The 13,827-nt window shown below is 40.7% G+C and overlaps 1 protein-coding gene across 2 annotated transcripts in view; it reads right to left on the reverse strand.

Annotated features, from left to right (window-relative positions):
* SLC9A7 (solute carrier family 9 member A7) overlaps window positions 1-13,421 on the reverse strand; it is a 224,368-nt gene extending 210,947 nt beyond the window's left edge. The window contains exon 1 of one of the 2 annotated variants that reach the window (XM_053579245.1): window positions 12,962-13,421. In XM_053579245.1, coding sequence (XP_053435220.1) covers window positions 12,962-13,289 — 328 coding nt within the window. In that variant the 5' untranslated portion in view covers window positions 13,290-13,421. The remainder of the gene's footprint in view (window positions 1-12,961) is intronic. The other variant, XM_053579246.1, reaches the window with a different exon arrangement.
* Window positions 13,422-13,827: the final 406 nt, after the last annotated feature.

Genomic DNA, 13,827 nt, shown 5'->3' on the forward strand with positions numbered 1-13,827 from the left:
AGCTACTATAGAGAAAAGTATGGGAGTTCCTCAAAAAGTAAAAATAGAACTGAAATATGATCTAGTAATTCCACTATTGGGCATATATCCAAAAGAAAGGAAATCAACATATGGAAGAGATATCTGAAGTCCATGGTTATTGCAGCACTGTTCTACATTTAAGGTAGTCTAGGCTAAGCTGCATTGTTTGGTAGCCTAGAGGTATAGAATCAACTAAAGTGTCCATCAAACAAACAAATAAAGAAAATGTGGCATATACACATAATGAAATATTATTCAGCCATAAAAAGAATGAAACCATGTTATTTGCACCAACATGGATGGAACTGGAGGTCATAATGTTAAGTGAAATAAGCCAGGCACAGAAAGATAAATACTGCATGTTATCACTCATATGTGTGAGCTACAGAAGTGCACCTCGTGAAGACACAGAGTAGATTGGTGATTACCAGAGGCTGGGAAGGGTAGTGGGGAAGGCTGAGAAGTAGAGGATGAAAATAAGTTGATTAATGGGTACAACAATACCATCTGATTGAAGAAATAAGATCTAATATTCAACAGATCAGTAGGTGTACATTTTAAAATAGCTTGAAGGGCTGGGCACATTGGCTCATGTCTGTAATCCTAGCTCTATAGGAGGCCAAGGTGGGGGGAACGCTTGAGTTCAGGAATTTGAGACCAGCCTGAACAAGAATGAGACCTCGGCTCCACTAAAAATAGAAAAAAAATTAGCCAGGCATTGTGGCAGGTGCCTGCAATCCTGCTCCTTGGGAGTCTGAGGCAGGAGGATCATTTGACCCCAAGAGTTTGAGGTTGCTGTGAGCTAGGTTGACAGCATGGTACTCCAGCCTGGGGCAACAGAGTGAAACTCTGTCTAAAATGAAATAAAATAGCTTGAAGAAAATAATTTGAATGTTTCCAGCACATGGAAAAGACACATCTTTAAGGTGTTGATGTATCAGTACATAGATTCAATCTTTACTAATTATATGAATATATCAAAGTATCACATGGACCCCAAAATTATATACATCTCTTATGTATCAATAAGAAGATTGTTTAAAAAATAAAGTAACATGAAATAATTCTTTTAAAAGAGAAAGAAAGGGGGAGCGCCTGTGGCTCAAAGGAGTAGGGCGCTGGCCCCATATACCGAAAGTGGTAGGTTCAAACCCGGCCTGGCCAAAAACTTCAAAAAACAAAAAAAAAAAGAGAGAGAGAGAAAGAAAGAATTTCAGTTAAAAAAACACACGCAGACATAAAAATTTAAGGTTTGTATCTCCTCTTTTGCTCCTATTTGATTAAAAAGGCAAATGCAAAAACCAATAATTATTAATCTAAATTAATGGGCACATAATGTATAAATATATAATCTTTGACAATACAATATAAAGGATGTGGAGTATACAAACAGAGCATTCATATACTATTGAAACTCAATTGAGTTTTAGGATGTGTTTTACCCTGCAGATGAGATTATACATTAAAGGACACTATTAACAGAGTAACAGGTGACCCATAGAATGGGAGCAAATACAGATGGTTCCCACTAACATATGATATTTGACTTAAAATGTTTCTTTTTTATTTCAGATTAATATGAGGGTATAGACAATTAGGTTACATTGTTTGCATTTATTAGGTAGAGTCCAAGATATAGTCGAGCCTTTCACCCAGGAGGTGTGACTTAAAATGTTCCGACTTCAGCTGGGCTTGCAGTGGCTTATGTCTATAATCCTAACACTCTGTGAGGCCAAGGTGGGTGGGATTGCTTGAGCTCAGAAGTTTGAGACCACCTGAGCAAGAGGAAAACCCTGTCCCTACTAAAAAACAGAAAAACTAGCCAGGTGTAGTGGTGCATGCCTGTAGTCCCAGCTATTCAGGAGGTTGAGGCAAGAGGATTGCTCAAGCTCAAGAGTTTGAGGTTGCTGTGAGCTATGATTTTACAGCACTCTACTCAGGGTGACGGAGTGAGAGTCTGTCTCAAAAAAAATTTTTTTTTATTTTTTTTTCAACTTTACAATGGTACAATACCATCACAATGCTGACATAATGTACAGTATTCAATAAGTTGTATGAGATATTCAACATTTTATTATATGGCTTTGTGTCAGATTATTCTGCCCAACTGTAGGCTAATTTAAGTGTTACAAGTACATTAAAGGTAGTCTAGGCTAAGCTATGATGTTCGGTAGGCTAAGGATAGTAAATACATTTTCAACTTGCAACATTTTCAACTTAAGATAAGTTTATCAAAGAGAAAATCACATATCTGATATGGCATTAATATTCAAATATATAAAAACTTCCTACAACTCAACAATAACAACAAAACCTGACTTTAAAATGGACAAAGATTCCTCGTTAATATAGTGGTGGGAAAAAAATGGGCAAAAAACTTGAATAGACATTTCTCTAAATAAAATATATAATTAGCCAATAAACACATGAAAAGATGCTCAATATTATTAGCCATTAGGGAAATACAAGTTAAAGCTACAATGAGATACCACTTTGCACCTAATAAGGTATTTTTTTTTTTTTTTTTATAGAAAAGGTGAAGTGTTAGAGACAATCTGGAGAACCTGGAATCCTTGTGTATTGTGGTTGAATACAAAATGGTACAGCTTCTATGGAAAACAGTTTGGCGGTTCCTCAAAAAGTCAAATAGAATTACCGTATGACCCAGCAATTCCACTTCCAGGCACATACTCAAAAGAAATGAAAACAAGGACTCAAACAGATACTTGTATGTGAATGTTCATAGCAGCATTATTAACAACAGCTAAAATATGGAAATAACCCAAGAGTCCATCAACTAATAGATATACAAAATGTAGTATGTACATATATGGAATATTATTCAGCCTCTGAAATGAATGAAGTTCATATACATGCTATACGACATGGATTAACCTTGAAAACATTATGTTAAGTAGGGCGGTGCCTGTGGCTCAAAGTGGTAGGGCGCCAGTCCCATATGCCAGAGTTGGTGTGTTCAAACCCAGCCCCGGCCAAAACCCTCAAAAAAAAAAAAAAAACATTATGTTAAGTAGGCCAGATACAAAAGGATAAATATTGTATGAATAATCCACTTACATGAAATATCTCTAATAGGCAAATTCGTAGATTCAGAAAGTAGATTAGAAGCTATCAATCAGGGGCTGGGAGAATATAGGAATGGGGAGTTACTGCTTACTGGGTACAGTTTCCATTTGGTGCAATGAAAAAATATTAGAAATAGATAGTGTAGATAATCATACAACTTTGTGAATATTATAAATGCTACTGAATTGTAGAGTTAAAACTGTTAAAATGGCAAATTTTATGCTATGTATTTTATTAAAAGAAAAAAATAAATAAACGCAGTACTCTAGACCAGGTGACAGAGCAAGACCCTGTCTCAAAAAAATCAATCAATAAATAAACACCATGTGGCTTATCATCCAAACATACAATTTTCTGCAAACACAAATATTTATATACTCACCTATTCCTTCATTCACTTTCCTTAAACAGTTTGCTGCAATTTGGGCAAATGTTTTCACACACAAAGGTTTCCTTCTCAGAAACTTCACTGTCAGTGTGCATCTGAGGCACAAGAACTTGAAGGAAGGCGCGTTAATGCTAAATAGTGTTACAGCATCTTATTTTTTGATAGTCAAAATAGAATGCATTAAACAAACATTTCCAGAGACCTATTATGTGTCAGTCTCTGTTCTAGGGTCTGGGAAGGCAGCAGCAAATCAAACAATAGACATCCCTGCCTGCCCAGGGATTACATTCTAACGCATTTTTGAAATTCTAGATATTCTGATGTGCCTGTCACAACTAGCATAGTGTTGAGAGGCATAAGAACTCCATAGACCCAACCCTATCTGCCTCCCCACCTCTGTGATAGTGAGGTCTAAAGGTGAGAAACAGGGAAGCGCCTGTGGCTCAAGGAGTAAGGCGCAGGCCCCATATACTGGAGGTGGTGGGTTCAAATGTGGCCCCAGCCAAAAAAATAAATAAATAAATAAAGGTGAGAAACATTGTAAAGCAACTACTCCTACTTGAGAAGCCCTGGTGCTGCCATTCTGAATATCTCTTAACATTTTTCCCCTAACAAACCAGTATCCTTCTGTCATATCAATGGAGTAACAACTGGAATATGACTTTGGGGATGAAAATAAGCAAACATCTTGCTCCCACTTGGATTCACCGCCTCTGGGCCAATCTAACATAGGAAAATTGAGTCTTCCTTGTTGGCCGCCTTCACTCCTCAAAGTTATACACTGAAGCCTAGGGCCAAAAGCTTGAGGTAACATACAAGGGTCACTTTGCTTTGTTTTGTACTTTGGACATAGATATCCTTTGGAGATCTCCTAGAAACTGGTAATAAAGGGCAGGATTCAGGTTTGGGCTCTATCTGGCCAAATACATCCTACTAAGCCATATGGATCTCATTCTTTAGGTCCCAGTTTCCCAATTTCAAACATATGACCCTGAACAAAGAAGGTACTTAAGTTTCAATTTCTTCATCTGGCAAAATGGAACCAATATTATAGTCTTCATACATTTGATGTGAAGGTTAAATGGTTTAAAGTATGCAAAGTTCTTAGTCCAGTGCCTGACTGTTCTAGTAGGTGCTCAATAAACAGTTGCTATTTTTTCAACTATTATTTTATTACAAACAACATAGTGACTGTATTTGAAACGTGAAAATTTAAATATTCTTAGTCATAACTGCCAAAACTTGGAAGCCACCAAGATGTCCTTCAGTAGGTGAGTGTAAACTATGGTATATCCCAACAATGGGATACTACCCAGTGCTACAAAGAAATGAGTTATCATCAAGCCAATAAAAGACATGGAGAAAAAAAAAAAAGACATGGAGAAAGCTTAAATGGATATTACTAAGTGAAAGAAGTCAATCTGAAATGGCTATGTGTTGTACTAAAGGCTACACATTGTATGATTTCAGCTATATGACATTGAGGAAAAAGTAAAACTACGGGGACAATAAAAAGATCAGTGGTTGGCAAGGGTTAGAGGGGAGGAAGGGACAAATAGAGCACAGAGGACTCTTAGAACAGTGAAACAACTCTGGATGATACTATAATGGTAGAAACACATCATTATAAATTTGTGCAAACCTGTAGAATACATAACACCGAGAATAAACTCTTGTGGAAACAATGTGTTTTGGCTGCTGCTGATGTGTAAATGTACATTTGTCAATTGCCACAAATGTACTACTTTGGGGAAGAATGTTGACAATGGGGCAGGGGAACATGCATGTGTGGGGTAGGTATTATATGGGAAATCTCTGTATCATTTGCTCAATTTTGCTGTAAACCTAAAACTGCTCTAAAAGATAGGCTATTTTTTTTTAAATTTAAATATTCTATATCTGTAAGTCTTAAGCTTCAACATGCAAACAAACAAACAAAACCCTGATGATGTATTAAAAGACAGATTTCTCCGCCCCACTCCCAGACATTCTAAGTAAGTCCGAGTAAGACCTGCCATTTCCAACAAGCTCCCAGGTGATTATTAATGCTGCCGGTCTGAGGCCACACTTTGAGTTGCACTGGTAATTAGGTCCACAAAAACAACTTCATAAACTCAAGATGAACACTCTCTTCCAACTAGAATGCTTAAAATACAGATTTTAGTTTATCAACAACCAACACACACCAAACACACATGCACACACACAAATCCTACTAGTTCTCTTTTCTGGATTATGTATAACAAAGTACTCATCAAATACTGTAACAGACATTGGCTAGTTGCTTTGCAAACTTCTTCCTCCAACGAGACTACATTTCTCTGGCTCCCTTCCAGTTAGATGTGGCCTTGTGACCAAATTCTGTTCAACAGAAATGGGTAACACGATGTATAACATTTTCAAGCTTAGCATGTAAGTCTTCCCCATATGATCCTCTTTTCCTTTCCTCATTCATCAGCTAGAGATGGAGGATTCCAAGGCCATAAGGAATGGGAAATCCACAGGATAGAAAGCATCTGGTCCCTGAATCACAACATGGAAAGCCACCTGCCATTCCCTTGCACTGGCCCATTTCATAAGTGAAAGAAATACAAACTTCCCTTATGTTAAGTCACTGAAATTTGAGGTTGGTTTGCTTTAACATCTAGCATTACCCTAATATAAATATCCACCTTGATTAAGAGCCAAATAGCATGCTTTAACAAAAAGAGAACATTCTCCTAACACATATTCTCTTGTAAATTAAACAGAGATAATTTTTTTTAAGATACATGAACTTAAGCAAAAAGTGAAATTAAAAAGAAGTTCCTGATTCTCAAATCATGTAAGTTTGACATCATCTCAGGTAAACTAATGTCAAAGTGTCAACTGGTGCCAGAAAGAGTTTAATGAAAGTAACAGACAAGATGTATACAGCCTCACTTGCACAACCTTCCAGGCAGCAAGGTTAACGGGTTAGCAGCTAACAAGTTAACAAGAAGGTCAACTTCTTTTCTACCCTGTTTCCTTGAAAATAAGACATCCTCTGAAAATAAGACCTACTTACAGGAAAGATAAGACGTCCCCTGAAAATAAGACCTAGTGCATCTTTGGGAGCACACTTTAAAATAAGACACTGTCTTATTTTCGGGGAAACAGGGTAACCTTCTATTTTAATGACAATTTCAAAACATAAAGAAAAGTTGAAAGAGTATAAAGCATACCCTTTCACCCCTGCCCCCAATTTAACAATTGCTAGAATGTTGCCCTATTTGTTTTCCCTATGTATGTGGTGTGTTTTTTGACTAAACGTTTTGAAAGTAAATTGCATACATTAGGACTCATATACTTCACCCCTAAATACTTCAACCTACATCCCCAAAGAATGAACACATTCTCATGTAACCTCAATTATCATATCTAAGAAAAAATACCAGTAAGTCCCCTTTATCTAATACTCAATCTACATTCAAACATACCTAATTGTCCCCAAAACACCTTTTATAGTTCATTTTCCATGAATCAGGAACCAATCAAGTTTTTTGTGCTACATTTAGTTATGTCCCCTTGGTCTCCCTTAATCTAGAACACTCAACCCTGCCTTTTTGTTTCTCTTAACATTAACTTTTTTAAGAGATCGGGGCAACCGTCTTAAAGATTGTCCTATATGTATCAAGCTCGATGTATCTGACTGTTTTCTTATGGTGCTTTATAACTTATTTCTCTATCCCATGTATGTCCTATAAACTTTAAGATGTATGTAAATCCTAATTATATTCAGATTAATCTCTTAGGGGAAGAACACTACATAGGTAAATATGTATGCTTCCTATTCTGTCATATCAGGGGGCATATGATACCAGATGGTCCCACAATGAGCAAGGATAAATTTGATGACTTGGTCATAAGATGGTGATTTCCAGACCTCCTCACTGTAAAGGTAGTTTTGCTTTTTTCAATTGGAAAGTAATCTATGGAGTGATACTCAGTACCACGCAAGTACCATGTTCCCCAAAAATCTTTTATCTATGATTCTGAAATTCACTGAAAACCCTTGTCTAAAGCAATTATTAATATCATTAGGGGTTGAAAAATGGCAGCTTTCTATTACATCATCCCAAAAAGGTTAACTTTTTAAAGTTCTAAGAAAAGCTTTCAGAAAATGTCATTTTTCTAATTTTTAAGATGATATATTTTACTTCCATTTATAACTTTCAAATGATAAGAAAAAGTAGTCTTTATGTCCAGAAACTGCTTTAAAAAGAATATTTTAACAATCCAAGAAAAATCCTACCTAGTGACATAACTATAATCTCCTATTTCTAATGCACTTTTTGCTACATAACTTACTTGCTTTGTTTTAAAACAATGTTCAAATTGCAAAAATAATGTGTCAGTGTCAAATAAAAGTTTAGGCCATTCAGAAGACTACAAATGGAAAAGTACCACCTTCCCTCTCTTTGCCCTGACAACTGGTACCACTCCTGTATATCCTTCCAGAAAAGCACACATCATATACAAATGTACACACACCATGTTTATACATACAGAATATAATTATTGAAAGAACAGGTAATACTATACATAATGTTCTGTACCTTGCTTTTTCCACAACACCATGTGTGGACAGCTGCCTTAAAAAACATCTCAAAACGCTTCTTTCATCAGCTGCACAAAAGTCCTTAATGGGAATGTTCTTTTTTTTTTTTTTTTTTTTGTAGAGACAGAGTCTCACCTTATCGCCCTCGGTAGAGTGCCGTGGCATCACACAGCTCACAGCAACCTCCAAATCCCTGGGCTTAGGCGATTCTCTTGCCTCAGCCTCCCGAGTAGCTGGGACTACAGGCGCCCGCCACAAGGCCCGGAATGTTCTGTAATTTAATCAGTCCCATTTGACAACTGTTGCAACTTATGCAACAAATGTTACTGTCTACGTAATGTAACATGTACTTCTGAAAGATAAAAGCCCAAGAATTGAAAATGCTGGATAAAAGGACAGGGTAGATACACTGTAAATTTTTTTCTAGGTATTAACAAATATACCACCAAGAAATATACAATCCTCTACCCTCCTACTATGTCCTATTAATGCATTTTAAAATTGCAGCAGGCCACTACTGAACAAACCTCAAGTAGCAAAGCTTGCCGAAGAATCACAAAGTCTATAAAGTGAGACGGGGAAACTAATATTTACCAAGTGCTTAAGTATCAGAGACCACACTGGACCCTTTAGAATATCTCAATAATATAACAAGCCTGTGAGGTGAGTAACATAATCTCCATTTTCCAAAAGAGACAACTAAGGCTTAGAGAGTTTATCCAGTGTTGTGCAGCAATAAGTAACAGGACCAGCATTTAAACCCAGGGGTATCTGGAACCAAAGCAAGACCAGATGGAGCCATCCCCAACTGGGGTCAAAGTGAGGAGGTCTTTTTTTAAAAGGGGGACTCCCGATCCCAGAAGGAGGTGGTTCCAAAATACTTTCACATAGGCTCAAATGTTAGTTCCATGTTACTGCAAAGAGCCATATTTTCCCCTTTCATGCTTTGCCTATGAGCCGATTCTCAAGCTATGCTTAGCTGGATAGCTCCAACACAGCAACAAAGCAACAATGAGCCCACAACCCACAGAACCCAGAGGGGCTGACCAATGTGTCCTTGAAAACGGATAGGTGAGGAGGAAGAGGAGGAAGCAAGAAGCAGGTGGTGGGCTCGCATGGCAGAGTCAGATATTTTGGACCTACATCGGTTGTCACAAAAACATTATGGGGGAAGTAGAACTACTCTACTCGGAGAGAGAACCACGGTCTGTTTATGCCACCCTTCCCTGCCCCAAACACTTTCTGTTTCTGTTGCACAGACATGTAGGGTACAATAACTTTAGGATGGCACTTACTCACATAACAGAGCCAGGCTGGACTGCTGGGAACTCCCTAACTTAAGAAAACAGGTTAGACTGGTGGCAGGCAAGTGCCTTGCCCCACCACTCTGCAGCTCACATGGCAGGGTCTGGGGCTGCTTTCAACCTTCCTACAGGGTAAGGTCTGCGGCTACCTTCCCTTATAGCCACCATGGTCTACTGTCAGGGAGGAGTGCTTATAACTGTTCTTTGGTGGGTGGAGGAGTTCCTTTTTCTTTAAACATTAAGTATTCCTAGTGTACCTCTTAATGTCCTTTGTACCCAGGCAAGCACTTACTATGGGATCTATTTATGCACAGCCTTCCTAATGTGACATCAACTACTCTCTGAGGATAACAGGATAAAAAGAAGGAAGGAGAGAGAGAGAAAGAAAAATCTCTTCTCCTTACGCCATGTTGTCTGCATCCCAGGCACAGGGCTCCAGAAGTTCCATAAGTCAATAATTGAAAGGTCACAAAAAATGATAACATAATATGATTTAAATAGGAGGAAGTGGGTGTCAAATTGAGTGATTTAAGGAGCACTTTAAAATGCCATCACAAGAGACACAGAATGGAGGCATGGGCACATTCTCAGGTAATTCCACATTCATAGTTCAAAAATCAAAAAGCATAAAGAGGATACAGTGATCCTTCCCTCCCACTCCTATTTCACAGGCATCTAGCTCCTCTCCTGCCATAAAACCAATGTTACAATCTATTGCATGTCCTTCCAAAGATATTTTATGACTATAGAAGCAAATATACATATATTTAAATATTAAAGATGTTCCTCTCAAGGAATCACTTAAATGTAAAAAAGTGGCAAGAAAAATTTTCAAAATAAAGGGTTTTAAAATTCATAGTTGAACGCTTTCATTTATAAAAATTTACCAACATGTAAAAGTTAAATTGTTTGCCTCCAGATATTAAGTTGGGTACTCAGCACATATTGAAATGTTTCCTTAGGTCTTTTTGTCCTTTATTACTCAGAGCCAAGAGGACAATTACTCTCTTCCTCTATTGATATCAAGAAATAAAATCTGATTCCCTATTACTAAAAAAGTCCTGAAAAATGTGTACTGCATTCACTTAAGTGTCCAAGGATTTACTTGACTATAGTAATCATTTCACCATGTATAACAAAATATCACATTGTACATCTAAAATACGAACAATTTTTAAAAAGATTTTCAAACTAAATTTTTTATCAGAATCCCCATCACAATAGTATTCGGTATATAATGAATAATTAGCTAACCAAGTAACATTAGAATTCAGATTTGGGGAGCCTTGAAACAGAAGACCAAATGTCCCTGAAAGAGAAAATGTTATTCTCATGATTACAGACAATCCGCATCAAAATATTAATATTTGACATAACCTAGGACATCGCATATGATGTTGCCTTTTCTGAACAATCATCATTTAAACCAGATTTGTAACATGATGGTTCACAAAGTATAACAGTACCCTGCAGCACAGGCCAAATGACTGAAAGATTGAGGTGAGTTTTAAAAGTACATATCAGCAAAGGAAAATTCCACTGTTGCTTTTAGGCCTTAAGATAAAGGTGATTGAGCTCCTAAGAACACAAAGTACTCTACAGAAAATACATTTTTAAATCCCATTTTCCATCCCTAGAACATTTATTTACATGAGTCTGCCAAATCCACCTCCTATTTCACATTGTCCTTTAAGGAATTCTGACTAGGTGGGCGGCGCTTGTGGCTCAGTCGGTAAGGCGCCGGCCCCATATACCGAGGGTGGCGGGTTCAAACCCAGCCCCGGCCAAACTGCAACCAAAACATAGCCGGGCATTGTGGCGGGCACCTGCAGTCCCAGCTACTCGGGAGGCTGAGGCAAGAGAATCACTTAAGCCCAGGAGTTGGAGGTTGCTGTGAGCTGTGTGAGGCCACAGCACTCTACCGAGGGCCATAAAGTGAGACTCTGTCTCTACAAAAAAAAAAAAAAGGAATTCTGACTAGGGCCTATTAAGTAATATTTTCATGGCTATCTGTACACATATAAAAGCAATCTTCATTTGCATCATGGTTCAGAGTCAATTGCCTAAAATGACCACATGCTTCAATTCTTCAGTCTCTATCTGTTCAGGAAACCTCCCAGCTTACCTGCAGGACTGGCATCAGTCATTTGTCACCAACTGACACAAAGCCCAGAACTCAACAACAGTCAGACCAAGTCTGTGTTGAGAGCTATAATTTGCAATAACCAAACTCAGTTCTAGACCTAGTCCTGTTTCAATTTAAGATCAATTTAGGCCACTACTTGAAAACTAGAGGACTCTTGACAGGGCTTGCCCCTTACATGGTTTGTGTGAGAGGGCCAGATGGCCATGAGCCCTGGTTGTCAACAACTAATCAAGAACCAATGGAAGCAAGGCCTAGGACCAAGGGTAATTTACACATTAAAGATTAAGGTTTCTACTTTCCATTCTCTATCAGGGAACTCTGGATGGAAACTGAGTGGAGAGATCCCTCCAGTGTAAGTGCTAATGCAAAATGTTCCCCGTTGGGAAGTCATGAAGTGGGCCTTTCTATTTCACATGAGGATGCCAAAGTCGGCTTTAACACAACTGACTTAAATTAAAAAAGAAAAAGCATACTTGGCTCCAGTTTGGAGTCGTGGTGTGAGGGCGGGAGGCAGGGGATATAGAAGAGGAAGACAGATAATTCAGATTATGGCTGGCATCCATGTAATAACAGGAGATTTGCACCAACCACTATGCATGTAAAACACTGTGTACCATTAAATCCTGAAAAGGATGGTGGCATCAGCCCACCCTTAACAAAAGATGGCTGACTACAGAATTAAGACCACTACTTTTTTTCTTCCTACACTTAGAAATCTATCTCAAAGTCACTCCATGTTACCCATTTTAGGAATACAAAAGCTCCTCTTCACTTGAGAAAGCAAACAATTGTGTATAACTTCCCACTTGGGATATAACAGCAGGAGGCATGCCTGTCTCCCCATCTAGGCCTGACATTCTGGGTCCTGGACCACTGTTCACCTTTCATAACACTTCGTGCTCTGACTTTATCATCAAGAACCGTGGGAACATAGACCTCAGAAGCTGATGCCCACCCATGTTGACCATGCATCTGGTGTCCAAGAGACACCAGCAGCCCACACTCAAGCTGAGACAATTTCAACCCTCGTCCTCACCCACTACTGTGGCCTGTCCAGTGGGGTGATGTGTCCCTCTAGGAAGTCACCCACCTCCAGTCCTCACATACACACCCACCCGAGCTTAACTGGGGAGGGGGTGGAAGGGGTAACGATGAGGGGGGGACAAGACAGAACAGGGGGACAGAACCGGGCCACCCCTGCGCCTTTCATGTTCCTGGGTTCCTGGTAAAGAAACGTTGAGATGAGGTGGAATTCTTTTAACGGTAGTAAAAAGCCAGAAAATGCAGACAGTTGACCTTGGGAACCAAGACCATCTCAGCGGGAAACGTAAAAGAAACACGTTGGCAAGTGAAGCGGGAGAACTGCACCGGGAGGAGCACAACGGTCCGGCTGCCTAGGGATGTGGGGGACATTGGGTACTGATAATGGTGCTCACCATAGATCATGGCCAGCCCGGTCTCGTGCAGGAAGCGCACCCGGCGGTGCTTGAAAAGCCAGATGGTGAGGATGGTGAGAGTGAGCAGCAGGATGAAGGTGAGCAGGCTCACGCTGTCTTGCCGGTGGCTCTCCTCCGCCTCCTTCTCAGTGGCGAGCTCCTCCATGGCGCTGCTGTCCTCGGCCGCCGCCCCAGAGGAGGAGGCCGCGGCGGTGGCTCGCAGCCCCCGACCCAGCAGCAGCGGCAGCAGCAGTAGCAGCAGCAGCCACCGCCGCAGCGCTGGGACACCCAGTCCCGGGCCAGGGCGCGCCGCGTCACCAGGCTCCATGGCCCCAGGACCGCCTGCGCCTAGTCCGCTTGGGGACCAGCAGCCCGCGCCGTCAGCGGGTTCTGGCCGCACCGCCGACCTGCCCGAGTAGCCGCGGCGCCGCAGCTCCTCCTCCTGCTGGTACCGGGCCCGGGCTGCGCAGGGAGCCGCGCGGAGGAGGAGCGCGCGCAGTGCGCAGGATCCCCAAGCACCGCCCCCCGCCCGCGCACCTGTTCGTCCCCACCGCCGAACTGAGGGGCGCGCCTACTGGGCCACCGAGGCGGGGCCCTTTGTTGCTCTTGGACCGCAGGTCAGCTGCCGGCCCCAGGCCTCCCTGAGCTCCTAGCCCCTTCCGTGCGCACCTGGCCAGGCCGTCTGGGGTCACCGAGCCAGTTCTTGGGCAGCCAACGTCGCGCTTCCTAAACGAAACACCAGAGGTCGCCCGCGCCTGGCAGGAGCATCAACGTGGATTCGCTCGCTATGCGGTCTGGAGTCCTTTCTCTGGCGCCACCGCCAAGTGTTTAATGTCAGGCCACTGTGTAGCTTCCCTGGGGCCAGT

Source organism: Nycticebus coucang, chromosome X, assembly GCF_027406575.1.
Source record: "Nycticebus coucang isolate mNycCou1 chromosome X, mNycCou1.pri, whole genome shotgun sequence".
In the NCBI taxonomy this organism is placed as follows: Eukaryota; Metazoa; Chordata; class Mammalia; order Primates; family Lorisidae; genus Nycticebus; species Nycticebus coucang.